Source organism: Epinephelus fuscoguttatus, linkage group LG4 (genome assembly GCF_011397635.1).
Source record: "Epinephelus fuscoguttatus linkage group LG4, E.fuscoguttatus.final_Chr_v1".
NCBI classification, from domain to species: Eukaryota; Metazoa; Chordata; class Actinopteri; order Perciformes; family Serranidae; genus Epinephelus; species Epinephelus fuscoguttatus.
In genome coordinates this window covers 17,458,905-17,475,524 of record NC_064755.1, presented here as the reverse complement: position 1 = coordinate 17,475,524, position 16,620 = coordinate 17,458,905, and the positions used below count along the sequence as shown (strand labels likewise).

General features: G+C 41.7%; 1 protein-coding gene and 1 long non-coding RNA gene across 5 annotated transcripts in view; one reads left to right on the top strand and one right to left on the bottom strand.

The window, feature by feature from the left end:
• On the top strand, positions 1-6,878 carry LOC125887609 (uncharacterized). 2 transcript variants are annotated; one of them, XR_007449186.1, is made up of 5 exons: positions 1-234; positions 857-936; positions 1,122-1,197; positions 3,902-3,988; positions 6,180-6,878. It is a non-coding gene; the product is annotated as an uncharacterized LOC125887609 (long non-coding RNA). The 2 variants fall into 2 exon arrangements; XR_007449187.1 differs by lacking the exon at positions 6,180-6,878 and having other exon boundaries at positions 3,902-3,995.
• Positions 6,879-13,521: 6,643 nt separating this feature from the next.
• The window catches only part of osbpl5 (oxysterol binding protein-like 5), a 60,073-nt gene continuing 56,974 nt past the window's right edge, over positions 13,522-16,620 (bottom strand). For all 3 annotated transcript variants that reach the window (XM_049574043.1, XM_049574045.1, XM_049574044.1), the window contains 2 exons: positions 16,427-16,529; positions 13,522-15,350 (listed from right to left, as the gene is read on the bottom strand). In XM_049574043.1, coding sequence (XP_049430000.1) covers positions 15,215-15,350; positions 16,427-16,529 — 239 coding nt within the window. In that variant the 3' untranslated portion in view covers positions 13,522-15,214. The remainder of the gene's footprint in view (positions 15,351-16,426; positions 16,530-16,620) is intronic.

The window sequence follows — 16,620 nt, the reverse complement described above, 5'->3', positions numbered from 1 at the left end:
GATCACTTCAGCAGCATGGTATTGACCCGACAACAAATGTCTCCATCAATCATAGCCGGACACAACAGGAGTGTATTGTTCAAAGACACGACAGAGGGTGTTTAATCACCGCTGATCGGGTGTGGGTTTGTGTTTCCGAGTCTGCATACCTTCGCTGAGGTGATGTGATCTCTGTGCAGCCACCCAGGAGCTGGACATCTGTGTGGGTTGATCCATGAATGGATGGACGGATGGGTGAGTGAAGGGCAGGAAGCTCGGAACAAAGGAAAGACAGAAACTATGCAGTTTTACTTGTGACTTCTTTATTCTGTTTCTTCTTGTTAAAAGAAAAAAATGATTTATTATGACCATTATGACTTTTATAGCTGTACATTTTGAGCATAATGACAGAATAATATAACTGATGACCAGAGTTAAATAAAAACGTATCTGTTATGAACCACAGTTTTCATTTTAAAGTGACATTAGTAGCCTGGTAGTGGTAAACTGTAGCACCAGCTATAGTCATAGTATTTGAATATGGTAAGTGCTTTCAGCAGCGTTGTGGTAGAGGAAACAGCAACGCAACAAGTTTAAAAAACACAACATGTTATCACCATATAAAGTTTATACCTGTACACATCCACCAGATTCGGATCATCATTCATTTCATGTGTCTGGCCAACTTCCAAATATTCATTCTGCTTTTAGCTCTGTTTTTGGTCTCAACCAGCTTCTGGCTTTTAGGCAGCTAAATGCTCCTGTTCACCAGCTGGTCACTGACTTTGTGTGACTCTTTAGTGCTGGCCAGGTAGCAAGCAGAAGACTTAACTGTAATCTTTGTGCTGAAAATCTTTTGCTGCTGTGTGTTTAATAGAAACCCTGATGAGAGCTGTGAGAGTGAACCAGAACAGTGAAGTTGCTGGCTGTAAAACCAAAACAATGAGCTAAAAGAGGGTAAGATACTAAGTTATACCCGTTCAGGAGAATGTTCTCTGTTATTTTGTAGCGATATATATAGCAATTATATAACACTAAGACATCTAAACCATTCTTTAAAGGGGCTCTATGCTGAATTTGGGGCCATACATGTGCCGCGTTTTTTTTTTTTGCTGCCTCAAATTATCATCATTTAATTTCAGTGCAGAGCTACCAGAGCAGTTGGACTACATGCAAACAGCGCCTGGAAGAAGATCAGCTCTGCACTCAGGATTTCAGGTAAGCAGGCTATGATACTGTGCTTGTTAAGGTTGCTTAGCAACGTCAGATGCAACCTGCTGCCACGCTCTGGAAAGCTGGCACAGAAAAGGCACAAGAGTAGCACCCAGCGCCTGATCTCGCATTTTCCATGCGGACAAAAGTGTGGCACGTGTACGGCCCTTTAAGAGCTTATGAGGTGCCTGAGCACGTTTCTCAACATAGAGGTGGCTGAGCCGCTAATGGTACTAACTTATGGCTTACAACGGCAACAGTGATGACAGAGCTAATGGTATTAACCAGGGGGAACTGGATGGTGGGGACTATGCTTCCATGACAATCCAGATATCATCGCTAACTGCCATATGCGTGCAGTACAAAGCAGCGAGAATGAGCTAGCCAGTGGGATACACACATGCATTAACATGGTCACATGGTCGGACCAGCTTACCACAACAAACCACCAAGAAGCTCTGATTACAACACACACAGACGTAGCATGACTTTATTATCTGTTTAGTACTCCACTAAACTACTCCATTACTCCACTACGTTTTTACATAGCTAACAGTGGCCTGTTGCCATATTAATGCTCGGAATGTTAACCTTTGATATAGAGATTAACTAAATTGTAAAATCCAGCTGGGCAAACTGTGCTGACATTACACAGTCAGCATTTAGCATCACAGACATTGTGATTTTGCTTTGTGGTTGAGTTTAACAGTTGATCTGATCTTTATAGGCCTTTCTCACAGCAGCCGTTGTGATGTGTCATCGCTGGAGAGGCACAGGTGGAGCTGATTACCTTAATGATGAGTCAAATGAGCAAACATATTCAAAACCAGAGCCTTTGAACTGGAACTTTTAAATGAAGCAGAGGCGTTATCTGAGTCATTAATCACACTGGGCTATTCATGCTACGACAAGTCCAAATATCTGATGTGAAAAAGGTTCGTTACATATTTTAAAAACCTCAAATGTTGGAATTTCTAATGAATACTCAGAGGACACAGTAATACTCTGGCCTCATCAAAGCTGCTGCAGCCCGAGGCTCAATTTATGTGACATTACAGAGCTGTAAGTAGCTGCTTTATAAACCCCCTATAAGGAGGAAGTGGGAAAACTAAAGCCTGAAATAAGAGGAAATCCTGTTTGTCATGGCTCAAGGGTCTTTCCCAAGGAGCAGGGTAATTCACAATGGTCCTCTCTGTCCACACGCTGCCCCGAGACTGAGCACAGAGGCAACCTTTTGCCAAATAGGCTACGGTTGTATTGGAGGTCAGCATTAATCAAGTTAGACAGCACGCTTAAAATGCAGCACAAGCACACTTCAGCAATGTAAACACGGGGGTTTTACAGACTACATCTGCATGGATTCCTTAAGCCTCAACATCCTTACATGCAGTTGTGTAACTTAGGTGCAAGAGGAAGCATCTGGATTAGTGACATTAATTGAAGCTTTTCATTTGAAGTTGTGCAAACGCATAACTTCTTTTCTGTAGTCACACCTTTAAAACTGGCTTTAGTTTTCAATCAGGAGCTGAAATGTGTGCAGGACAATTAGCAAACAGGTTTCAAAGTGCTGCAAGGCACAAAATGTGACTTCACCTCCCATGCAATGTACCTTTCTGTGCCAACAGCTTCACTGATCCCTTTTGATCTCCACCCTGTTTCACATTGAGTAAGTCTGAAAACTGGGCACAGACCGTGAGCCGGAGCGCGTTTCACACACATTTCAAAATGCATTTATTTGAGCAGACTATATTGGAAACATTTTCCCATGAACACAGAAGCAAATTAATCTGATGCTTTCTGAATCAGAGTGTATTTGAAAATGTAATTCTGCTCTTTGTGCTCCAGACAGGAAGACCGAATGATGTCATCTCCTATGGATGTCATCTTTAATGAAGGCACTGCACACAGACACCCAGCAATATGTTAAAAACATACACATCTCCTGGACCAATTGCTAAAACACGGGCGCAGATGTCTGGTTCGGTCCCCACGAGGTGCGCAGATGTGTGTTCAAACCAGTTAAAGGTGGGGGGCATGACCAGTGTGAGCTGTGGGAAAGGGAGTTTGCGGTGTAGTTTTACATAACCTCGAAGGAAACATGAAGAAATGAGTACAGCAGGAGAGATGGAGGCAGAGATTAGGATGTCAGGTAGGAACATTAAATATGAAAACTGAGATCTTGTCTGATAAAACTTGTTCCACATGCTTTTGAAACTGAGAAATATTAGTTAAGAGAGAGCAGTGGGTGTTCATGTATGCATGTCGATATGCATGCTGACATACATCTACACACACACAGAGGAGTCTTTCACAGCAGTTCGCTCCACACAATCCCTGATCTGCTGAAACAGAATCCCTTTTCTTCAGTCAGCGGTCCACGAGTGTGTATGTGCCGAGCTGTGTGTCGTCGATCTGTGCCAGAGGACAAGGGCCAGGGCCAGGGGCAGGGGCTGGGGCGAGGATGGAGATGCTTGGGGGGTGTAGAGGACATGAAGGGTGGGTGGATTGTTGGGTAATGAGTCATTGGAGCCTCCTTCAAAGCCTGCTCTCCAACCCCAACGCCCCCTCCAACACCCGAGCAGGGAGGTCCACTGGAATCTGGGCCTCTGGATGGAAGAGCTGAGTGGGCAGGACACATACAGTGTGCATACACATGGGCAACACTACACACACATACACATATAAACACACTTCTTGTCTCTCTAACTAGGGTCAGGATCTTGCCCCAGAGGACGTGGCCCCTGCAACAAAGGCCCCTACAGCAGAAAATCTGAATGTACAGTGTGTGCTTGTGTCTGTAAGTGCAACGCAATTTATTATCTTTCCACAGTTAATGTGTGTGTGTATGACTGAATATAGATTACAATTAAATGCACAAAACAGTCTGTTTTTTGCCCTTATTCTGAATATTCCTACTAAGCTGTTAACATGCAGCCGTGCATACTCCGATTAATGTGCCTTAATATGTCATTTATCACGTCAAAATATGGGGAAGTTGAATGGCTCGAGCCACTTGTGCTTCTTTGCATCAAAATAGGATTTCTTAAAAGTTTTCTACCAGTGGCAGACTTGTTGGACGGTGAGAACACAGCCTTCTTCTTTCATTCCTTCAACCACCGTCTTGTAAAAGTCAGCACTGTGATATTTACACATATCCAAAAACCTGCATCCAAGTCTGTCATAATGTTTAAAAGTAGGTGTGTTTCTTCTTCCAACCATTTTAGTTTTTTCCACCATTCTAGTTCATTTTTAGTAACTCTTGCACTTATCATACTCCTGTTGTTACTCTGTTAGGCACTGGTTTTTGTTTATGCTCCTTGAAATCACTGCTATCTTGCATATTTGTATATTTTGACATTTGTTTAATACCCTGTTGTTCTAAAACTGGGCCCAGTGAGTGACCCTGACCCAGGGAACCCACTGGTTGTCTGGCTTGTACTGGTTATGAATCATTAAAATTGTGGTTACTGTAATTTGAAGCATTCTCTGGCACAATAATTTCCTTTGGAATAAATAAAGTTCTATTAAATTGAATTAAATTGGATTGGATTGAAATATGGGCTTTACTTTTGGGCATGCATCTCTACCCCACGGCCTTGCAAATTGCTTGCAGTTCAGTCTGTGTACAACGCATCCATGGCAACTCACACAGCTGACCATAAACAGACAAGAGGCCGTGTGTTGCATACGGTAAAACCCCAGTTGAGACGCATATTCCAAATGGGCTGTATACATGTTTAAGACGTGGAATATGCTGGTGTTATTCAGGTGTTAGGAGTATGCTTGAATCTGAAAATGCTAAATTTGAAAACCGGCCTAATTTGGAGTATCTAAACAAACATGTTATTCACATGACCAGTTTCAAATTCAGATATTGTCATATTGTGATGGTGGAATATTAGCGTGCATGTTACTGTAGCTACACACTCTCACTTTTTTGTCCCCTCCCTAAAAAATTCTGGTTTGTCAAGTAAGATATTTGTTGGTTTTGTGTGTGTGTAACGTCTCAGGAGGCTGTTTGTTCAACAACAACACCCCGCTGGCAACAAACTCCCTCGTGTCACATCTGTGCGTTAATGCCGACGCTGATTCTGGTGGCAAGCATGACGCGCGTATAGGATTTCAAACAAACAACACACACATGTACACACCAGCAGCTGTGACCTCCTGTCACAGCTTTCACTCTCCTGTTTATTAGATCATGAGCAACTGCTTGAGTGACGAGTGGAAATGAGGAGAGAACAGTGAGAAGCAGTGCGAAAGAATAAGTTGGATAGTGAATCAGAGGGTTAGCAGAGCAATCGCACCTCCCTGACCTCACTGACCAAAGCTTACAGGACGAAACAGTGAGACACAGACAGGAAGCAGGACGCAGAGATCAATCAACAGTAGGTCTTAACGTATGTAAACACGGACATGAGCATAGTCTTGGCACTCCATGCACAGCTATATTTAGAGACCATACATCCTCATGCGGCGACAGGATGGCACGCATGCTGTATAGGTCAAAGGTCGCTTCTCTTGTGACACCGCAGTTCATAAATCTTTAAGTGATGTTATAAAAATGATTAATCCTCTCCCTTCTCACAGTCTCTTCTTGTGTTTGACATTATGGCCTATTTTTTCCCAGCAGAGTTAAAGTCCCATCTCAGTGTTTGTCTCGTTAAACTGTGGGACAGGCCAAGTGTTCTGGGACAAGACCAGACAAGAGCAGCAGCTCTACACAGAAACCCCAAAGGCGGGCAGAGCTGCTGCCATGGCAACAAAGCAAAGCGTGACACAGCATAACCGGTAATAACTGTATTTGAAGGTTATGTAATTGCTGCTTGGTGGTGATTTTCTTACATTAGCGAGAGACTGTCCATTATCGCACCTCACTGCTTTTAAGGCTCTTCCCCTCCACTGTGGATGGAAATGTTGCATCCAGCTGAGAGTAAAAAGAAGAAGCCTGATCCTCCCTGAATCCTCCCCTGTCTGTGTTTTAACAGGACATGTCTACCTGTCTGCACAAGAAGACCACCCCGCATCCTTTTCCCTCACAATTACATCACACGCTGTGGGCGGTTGGCACGGCAACAGACAGGCAGGGAATTGTTGCAGCCTCCCCGACAAATCGGTGCTTGCCCTCGAGAGTTTTCCTTTTCAAGTAAAACTTTAATGATTCAGCCTTTGAATCATCAAAGGGCAGGTTTAATGAGTCGATTTAGATGGAACCAAAAAAGTTTGACTTTGGTTTCATTATCTCTTCAAGGAAAAGGGCTCAGTGAATACTAATGAAATATACACAGTTAGAATGATTCACACAACGTGCATTTAAATTAAATGACATAAAAACTGAGTAAGGTGAAATCATTAACCTGACAACCCAAACAGTTGGGACAAGAAAAGATTAAACTCAAATCACCAACAATTATGAGGACTTCAAATAATAAAAAAGACTCATCAGATGACTTTGAACATTTGCTTTTTCATTTAAGTAGTCCTATGGTGGAAGAAGGTCTCAGGATCTTGTGGAAAAGTAGAAATACGACATTGTTAAAATACTGCATTACAAGTAAAAGTCCAGCATTCAAAATTTTACTTGAAAGTACAAAAGTGACGCCAAGACTGAGACTTCCATGTCTCAGATTTAGGCCCAATAAAGTGGGCAATGGACTGCATTTATATGAATCAGAATCAGGTTTATTTTTCACTTCCATAACACACACTCAGCATACATGGGGGCAAAGTGTCGTTCTCCCCAGATCAGGCTGTGATTTACACATTTGGAAACACATTTCAAAATATATAAACCATGTAACAAAGTGCTTTTTATATGTGCAATATATGCATGAGCTTTGACCTGAGCTCTTTATTGTACATAATATTTTATAAGCTGATTGTTGTATAGTAAAGATATCATTCTGTAACATAACATGTAACTAAAGCTGTCAAATAAAAGTTAAAAGTGCAATACTTGCCTCTGAGATCTGGTGGCGCACAAGTATAAAGTTCAGTATGGGATGGGATCACACTAGATATAATGCCAAGCTGGTGTATATGATGCAGTTGGACACAATATGAGAAGTGAGTTTGGTGAAAGAGGTGAATTGTGCTAGGTTTATTCAGTATGTCTTAAATTGTGTTGGTTAGGTGGATGACTGAAAGTGGGATAGAGAGATCCACAGCTTAAAGTGTATGTGGGCCAGGGGCTTAAAGTGGCTTTGGCGATGGCCCCTTCATTACTTCCCACACTCCTATGTCCTGCACCCTTGCTTGGATCACACCTATCTTTGAACTCTGCCTTCATTATGATATCAACTACCCACTTGTAAAGTTTTATGACTGCATCTTGAAAAATCTGTCCACAGACACACAGAGATATAAACACCTAGAAACGTAATTGTACTCACAACAGCTTCTGTGGTAGCTGCTCCAACAGGTGCCACGGATCATATTTTGCCATGATGAGACACACAGACTTACAGGGTGAAAATAATACTAGGTAGGCTGCCATGGCTTTTAATTAACTTTAACCAGCTTCATCACCTGGTCTTCTTCGCCATCATTATATTGTGATGTGGTCAAAATGGCTGAATTTTCATTTTTGGGTGCGCTATCCCTTTAAGTGGAGAACGAGATCCTTAAAACCAACAAAGATGACAAGTCCTTAAAACATCTTAGAATAATGTAAAGTCTACTGTTCCAGGACAACAGATGATGAAGACCATGTGTTAGGGTCAGAAGCTCCAGAACAAGCATGGAAGTGGACCTTGGGTGGAGACTTTTTTATCAAAAGTATTGATTCATTCATTTCTGAAACCGCTTATCCTGTTAGGGGTCGCTGGGGAGCTGGAGCCTATCCCAGCTGACGTTGGGTGAGAGGCACGGTACACCCTGGACAGGTCGCCAGACTATCACTAACACAAAGAGACAGACAACCATTCACACTGGTGTTCACACATACAGCAAATTTAGACTCACAAATTAACCTGCATGTCTTTGGACTGTGGGAGAAAACCCACACTTGACACGGGGAGAACATGCAAACTCCACACAGGCAAGCTCCACACTCCACCCTAGGTTCAAACCAGGAACACTCTTGCTGCGAGTCGACAGTGCTAACCACTGTACCGCTGTGCCACCATAGCATATCATATCAAAGTATAGAGCAGCATAAAGAGAAGTACTCAAAAAAGCACCAGTACATAAAAATTGTAATTAAGTACTTTAGTCACTGTAGTTACTTTACACCAATGTCAAAGTCAGATCAAGTGTCGCTGTGAGCAGAGAGTTCACCTACATGACGGGACTTCTGAAATCAAGATGTCAGCTGTGATTAACTGCTTTACTAAGTGGAACTAACCTGACAGCATCTGATCTCCTGCAGCACAGATAAGGAAACAGACACATGACACACACACAGTGCCTCAGGGTGCACCAGACTGCCAGACTCCCTCCCTCTGCTCTGCATCCTCTCCTCTGCTCTCTGAGAGGCAAGTCCAGGCAAGTCCTCCGTCTCTGGCTCTGTCTCCCTCTTGCACAGTCGGGACAGGCCTGAGCTGCAACAGAGGCGGCAACCCAGCGAACAAACATCCGACCTGACTCCCACTGCCCTTTAGCCAAAACAAGCAGGACACGCCTCGGTGCAGCTGGCCTCTCACTTACTTACCTGGAGGGAAGATACAGAGGACGAGAGGGTGGGGAGGCCGTGGATCACAGACAGAGAATAAAGGGATTATTTATGTCTCAGTATGGCTCAGTGCTTAAGCTAAAAAAACATGACAGGTACTGACAATTATTTCAGACAAGTATGCCTATTACAGAAAAACATTTAAGCTCGACAATTATCAGACAATTTATTTATATTACGCAATATAATCAGTTTCAAACTTTGTGTTGTCTCTCCTCCGGGAAAATTTGAGCATCTAACACTTCATTTCCTGCATTCTGTTGGTTCTAAGCCAGTATATGATGGACATGTCTTTATTTATGTAAAGGAAAACACTCAGGAGGCAGGTGACGATTCAAAATACATAATGCAGAACGGCATTCAGGGATTCTATCTTACTTTCAAATATTCATTCCTCTCATTCAGTGTTATCCCTGCTGAGTCAACACACATGTAGGTGTTGGGTTCACTGGACCACAGATGATTTGTCATTTGTTCTACTTTAAAGTAGATGTGCGAACATGTCCAGACTGCATCTGGAACCCCGTCCCCTCACATCAGACAACCGCTGGCTAACAAGCAGCACAAAGCAATTCTTCCCTCCAGTTCATGGACGTGGAAAATAATGGCAGGGAATCACCTCATCAGTTAGTTTGAGGAACAGCCATGTCTGTATGACACAAGCCTGAAATGTAATTAGCAGAACGGGTGCCGCCACACTGACAAAATTCTCCTTTTGGTAATCAGCACCGATAGGATGTTTAACAAAATTCCGTTATCAGCGGAGTTTGGCTCTGATAGTGGCCGATGGCTGCACAGCCTCAACCAGTCATGACATACATCACCAACTGGAGCTGCAGAAAGGAGAGGAGGGTTGAGGTAAACTGAGAAAAAAGGAGTTTAAGGGTACGGCTCCAGAGATAGCAGGTTCCCACTGCTGTGTGATTGTGCCTACATGTACTGTTGTTTATCTTAACATGGATTTACATGAGTTGAGGCTGGATCGCAACAAGGACAGCTAACACCAGCTCTGTAAAGCTTAAGTCAAACACAAATGACACTTCCTGTGTAAAAGTAAAACCCCTAGTTTCAAATTATAAACCCTTTAGCATTTCATAGACAGTCCAGCCACATATTAGGTTTTGACCTTGTCTTGTTTGTTGTTATGTTATTGGGTAGTTGGCTTCACCGTAGCTGCAGTGATTTTAGTTTGCTATTGCTTTACACAGACAGTCTTGCGTGCGACCAAACATCCTTTTAACTAACCCAGGCACCTTACATCATAGATCATCTACACATATACTCATAACTTAGCTTTCAACAAACTCAAACTTCTTCTCCTCTGTCTCTAACCCATTTGTACTCTATGTTGTCAGTCAATTTGCATTTGCCTTTGTGTGTTGTCACCCTAATCGACACACACCTCTTTGTCTCATTTACACACACTCACACACACATATACACACCCATGTTTGCATATACTAGGTAGGATTTATGTGTTTATCTTGCTAGCTGTATTTGGATTAAACGTGTTATTGGAATCATACTTGCTGTCTGTTTAATATTACACAAAGTGAATGAATCATCCTCTGCTATGTCAATAACTCCCAAATCCTCTATCTTTACTATTAATATGACAATTTTAGTTATAGTTATTACGTTAATTATCAATCAGAGTTCCAAATTTATAGTTTAGTGTATGTCATGAGACTGATTTTATTAACTGGCTGTCATTTTTCCATTTTCTTTCCCCTTCCACAAGTTGATTTAAAATAAATGAAATCATATTATTAATGATAAAGATATTTTTTGATACTTTGAACCACAAGTTCCCAATAAATGGTAACCTGTTGTGAGTCCCAACATAGGCACAATTTTTTTTCTTCCATCCTCCTTTGTGTTTTATTTGTGGAAATTACTTTTTAAAAGGTGCATAATATGGCACCTATTTATGTCAACAACACATTCATTAATAATAATTTATTTATAAACGAGTGGGTTTTAATAGTTCATATGTTTTGTCATGTTCGCAGAAAGAGAATGGAAAACTAGACAAGAAGAAACTGGCAAGACTTTGTTAAAGTTACTTATCGCTGGTTTACAGTGGGTGGCTTCCACTCAGCATGTATTACAGTTGTTATGTTGTCGAAAACAAAGACAATAAAATTAAAAAAGAAAAAAAAAATTCTGATTGCTGCATAGATCTTATTTTTCTAGCCTGAGTTTGCTTTTTGCACAATGCATATTTGTTTCTTCTGTAGGCTATTTACATGTGCAAATTTTGTTACAGTTCCAGATGAGCTGTCTCCAGGCTATTTCTCAAAATGTCTAAGTCTTCCTTTAAATTTTCAGCAATGAGAAATTACTTCCCCCAGACCATATAAGAAACATCTTAGTCTTGGATATCTTCACATTCATTTTATTACTGTGCCAGCACTGCAGAAACATTTTGACTGGTGAAATGTTTGAAACATGGATTAAGTCCGGTTGATGTCATAAGCCTATTCCTCCGCTTCCATCTGACTCAGTGTTGTTTTAATGTTCCCCTCAGAGTGTTCATTGATGCTGGCAGTGTGTGGGATACAGTGTTTGAGTTTACACCCCTCACTCGTTCTGTGCCAGGAGAAGTAAACACACACCAACACACGGACAAAGCGGGATCCAGGGCAGGGAAACTGTTACAAACTCGAGTCACACACACATCCAAAGGAACTTCTTTTGATGGAGTGCTTACTGCCTGGAAAATAAACACACACGCACACCCTCCTCTGGCCAAATTTGGACCGTGGCTCCTTCCGTCAGCCCCACACATACGGTCAGACGACACAATGGTCCTGTGTGCACCCACTCAGACGTCCAGCGAGCTCTGGAGAATAGAAACAAACCACAGGGGGAGGAGACTACCCCTTGATCTTTATCCTGCTACCAATCTGCCCACTCTGTTGCCTCAATAGAAAACACAACATGTGACTACACTGTTTGGATTTAGAGTTGGAAGAAATGTGGATATGTTCTTTTAGATTCATAGTTAGATCTGAACTGCTGTGGTTCAGTCATAGTTTGTATATTCAGGGTGACACACTGAAGAAATATTTGAGTTTAATCCCCTTGTTTGAGCAAACATCTGCAGTTGCAGCATAAATTAAAGCCATTTATCAACTCATTTGTATTCACAGTGACTTGAAGACGAAATGTATACAGTAATAAAATAAGGCACTGCTGCAGGCTGTTATTGTCAAAGAATCATTTATACAGGGTCGACACTTTCTGACATTTTAAAGTTCTTGTGACAAACGAGGAGTTCAGTCTAGGTTGAGTCACACAGAAAGACTCCAGGTAGCTTTAATGAGCGCTAGACCGCAAGCGCATACCAACATGTGCAGATTAATCTCTGTTTAGACAGACTTGACACTTTGATATGTCGGGTATTCATCTTATCACACTTCAAAGGCTTTCACTGTGAAGTGACTCTGTAGCGCAGGAGTTCACATCATCTCACCTAGAAACTAGAAGAGACAGGTTGTCAAATGTGACACTAGAAAATGGATTTCTGATTAAACTAAATATGCAACAATGAAGTATCTCACCCCATCTGTTACTGTTTCTGATTTTAAAGAGGAAACTGACATAATTCTGTAATTTCCAACTACTGAATCTTGTCTTAACACGTTCGTATGCTGCTTTGAATACTTAGAAAAGAAATTGGCTCATCATAACATTCACTAATGCAATAATTTTACTTTGACTTATAACACAAGTGGAGTGATCAAACTCATCAGTCAGCCTGTGGAAAGGCTCCTAGACACAATCCAGTTACCCTCACTGGGGCTCAAATCTGTGTGGGGCAGAAATGTTGATCCATGTGGCGTCTACCAGGAGATTTTCACCTGCTCAACTCAATACTCATGGAGTTCGCACACAAATCTTACCACCAACGATGTTTTGTCTTGTGTGTGAGCTACTGTTAAGACCATTGTTGTATTTGGGAGAGGATTATCACCCATAGTGACCTTCAAGTTTCGTGTACTGATTTTGTCTACTAACATTTTCTGTCACTTGTAGCCAGTGGTGGAAGAGGTATTCAAATCATTTACTGCAGTGAAAGAAGCAATGTCACAGTATAAAAAATACTCCAGTCATAATGTAGAGTGGCTAGTGTCAGTGTTTCGATATTATTAGATCATAATTAGTGATGTATGAACATGAAAATGGGACTTTAATGTTGTCATTGGTCAAAGTGAAGCTAATATTTAATACTTAATGCACAGTAGTCTGTAAAGACAAATCATAATTCATAAATTGATCCTATGTTTTACATGTAAAATCTTGATCTTAAGTAACTCTTATGTAAATGTAGTGAAAAGTGTATTTCTGTATGTAGTGAGATAGTAGCATAAAATGAAAATACTTTGCATTTGAGTAAATGTACTAATTACTTTCCACCACTGTTTGTACCCCAACACATAGAGGACTTCTCAGCTTGAAAAATCACTTCCTAATGTGACCAACACTTTGATCAACAGTCCCAGTTTACCCAAATCAACATCTCCCTCTAGTGGAGAATACTTGTCTACAGACTACACACTTCTGTTGTGTAAAGTGAAGTATTTCTCGTTGTTTTAAACACCTGAGGAGACATTTTTCTATCAGAAGAGATAAATGAGAGCAGAGGGCAGTGACAGGGTTAAAATGTTTTACTGTAGTGCTACAGTACGCAACAGGTATGAATGAAAACATCGGGCAACATCATGTTCTCTGTAGTTTCGTTCCATATGACAAAAATATCTGGCATGTAGAGTTCCCACAACATGGCAGTAGAGTAGAAAACAGGAAAAGAATGAAAAGAAATTAAAAGGAGTAAATAAAAGCATTCAAAGAGTCGACGTCCTTCTTGTGCTCTCCGATTCTCTCCCGATGGATAGATCAGTACTGGCAATGAAGACTGAAATTCAAGGGTTAAAATCCAGTAAAAAGCCAAGATCACAGATCTGGCTTTGTATAGCACGACTGTAATGGCTTACTCGCACGCATGTGCTCCCTCTCACACACACACACACACACACACACACACACACACACACACACAATCATACACACACATGTACGTACACAAATATGATGAACCCACACAACCCTGGGAGAGCGATTGTCGCCCCTGGTCTCCTTCCTCCAAGCTGGATTAGATTAGGAAAGTCAAGGTTAATCACCCAATAAATACATTCTGAAATCTCTTTTTGAAACACAGACCGTCAGACAAATATATACAAATTGATTAAAAGAAAAAAAACAACTCATTACTAAGTGTTTACATCTTAAAACAGTCACTTGAACATGGTGTGGACTAAAATGCACACACACAAACCCCTTCTGTTAGGCCGAAGTATTCAAATTGATCTCTTGTACTTCCACTCGTTCCCTCTGTCCCTGCCTCCACACACGCTGCTTCTCTATGTAACTGATTGTACACACTAGTATCGTGGTCTAGACCAACAGCAGTGCTATGCTATTATCCCTTCTGTTACAGCACTACAGGCACACAAATGCAAAGACACTCTGTTTGGCTCTCTGCCCTGCTTCATTTTCATTATCCTTCCTTCCTATGTGTCACTACAAACACACACAGTGCTCCCTGTAAACAAGTACTCTTTGTCCTCTCGGATTATAAATACTGTTTTGGTAAAATCATCATCATTAAAAGACGAGACAGAGTGTATTGGAGCGTACATCGATACAAAACACGCAGAATTGCACTGTTGGAAGATATTCTTTCTTTGTTTTTGTCATATTTCTTCTTCTTTTTTGGCTTCAGCGTTAAGGCCCAAAATCTGGAGTGGAAGGGGAGTAGGAGGAGTCCAAGCGGTGATCTGCCTGCGCCCATAGGGCCTACTGTAGGTGTAGGTACGGACAACACACACACACACACAGGCACACTAACAGATAAACAGTATTGCAGGGCAATATAAAAAGATACTAAGGAATGGTGAAACATCCTCTCTGTCATTTCTTTTAGCAAAATCATTCTTCATCTTTATCGTACATTTCGTGTTTTTATTCAAAATCTTTTTTTAGCCGCGTTCGTCTCTCATCCCTCCTTTCCTGTCCAAAGTGCGTGGGTGCCGGTGCTGTTTCAGTCTGGCTACACTAGGGGGTGCTGTTCCTCTCTGCAGATGACTGACAGGCGGTGGCTGTGGCTGTGTTTATTGCTTTAATGTCCGTGTGCTCCTCCCCCTCAGAGGAACCAGAGGGGACAAAGTTGCCCTCCTGACACTGATCTGAGGTCTCTGCCCTCATCTGCTGATTAGAGTCTGTGCTTTGTGGGGGGATCTGATGCCAGATCAGTGCAAGAGGGAAACTCCTCCCTGGGAAGTGGGCTCAGGTGAAGACGTAGTTGAGGAGGAGCTGGGAGAGGAGCAACACGCAGAGGATGAGACAGTGACGGCCCGTTAGCGACACGCTGTCGTCTGTCGCCCTCTGACGAGTCAGCTGGCGGCTCAGAGCTGCCAGGTTCCTGCGGGGAGAGAGGAGGGTCAGGGTGACCGAGAGCTTAACGATGCCCAGCAGGAAATAAGTCTTAACAATGTAAAACTATCACGAACTCTCTTACAATGGAAAAATGACTGTTTAAAGTTGGAGATTATTTACTGAATTATATAATTAGGGATATTTTTTTATTTAAGATGCACTGTCACCATTTTGTATTTATCTAATGGTGGATATTTATGTGTGAGTTTCTGAGGCTACATCCACACCAATACATTTTAAAACACATTACTATAGCTACATTATGCCTAGCGTACACACTGCTCAAGCATTGTGGAGAACCTAAAACGGAGACCTTTGAAAACACTGCAGACCCTGTATTAGCTTGACAGCTGTAGGGCTGCATTTTAGTCTGAACGGGTGGAAACTTAGACTTTTGAAAACAACGACAAACACCCACCTTCCCTTCCCGATTGGTCTTATCAGTTACAACTTGCCAATTCAAAACATTAAAGCTAGGTTAAAATGCCTTTTGTGACTTCATCCTTCTTGAGTTGGTACTCCTTTCTCATTACCATGACTTCTTCTGGCCTTAGATTATGCTCCTGGTGGGTACCACTCTAATATGTCGCTGTATTTGCTTTGCACAACTTCATATGTGTTTTCGACCACCTCTGCCACCTTATACTCATGTATTGCTTTGAATATAATTTCCATCTCATTGTCAGTCGAAGCAAAAAATATATCTGCTCCTTCTTCTCACAATGTCCACAGTATTTTATGTAACTGAGCAAACAACCCCAGAGTAGACAAGCTGCTTTCTGTTTACGTTCAGGCATGTCAATATTGACAGAGACTAATTCTGAAAAAGTGCTGAAACGCTTGTGTGTACAGAGATAATTTTTGTTCTAAAACACTGTTTTAAAATGAAAACGTATTAGTGTGGATGTGGCCTAATTCTGCTCCCCCATCATAACACGAGTGAAACTGCTTTCTTTTCACATAGAACAAACATCATATTCAAGGTCTGACCTCTTAAGACATTATGCTACCCCAATTCCCTCCACAATTGTGTATGTGCATGTAAAAATGTGTTATTTTCACCTCTGGATGTCCTGCTGTGTCATCTGTATGGATGTAATGGAGGCCTCTATGAGGGCGATGTCCTTCACCTCTTTATTGCACCGTGCACACTGGTTTGAAAATCCTGCACACATGATGGGTAATAACATAAGACTGCTGTAGTGCAATTTAAGATTTTGTTGGTTAGTTGTTAGTGTGAGTGTGTGTGTGTGTGT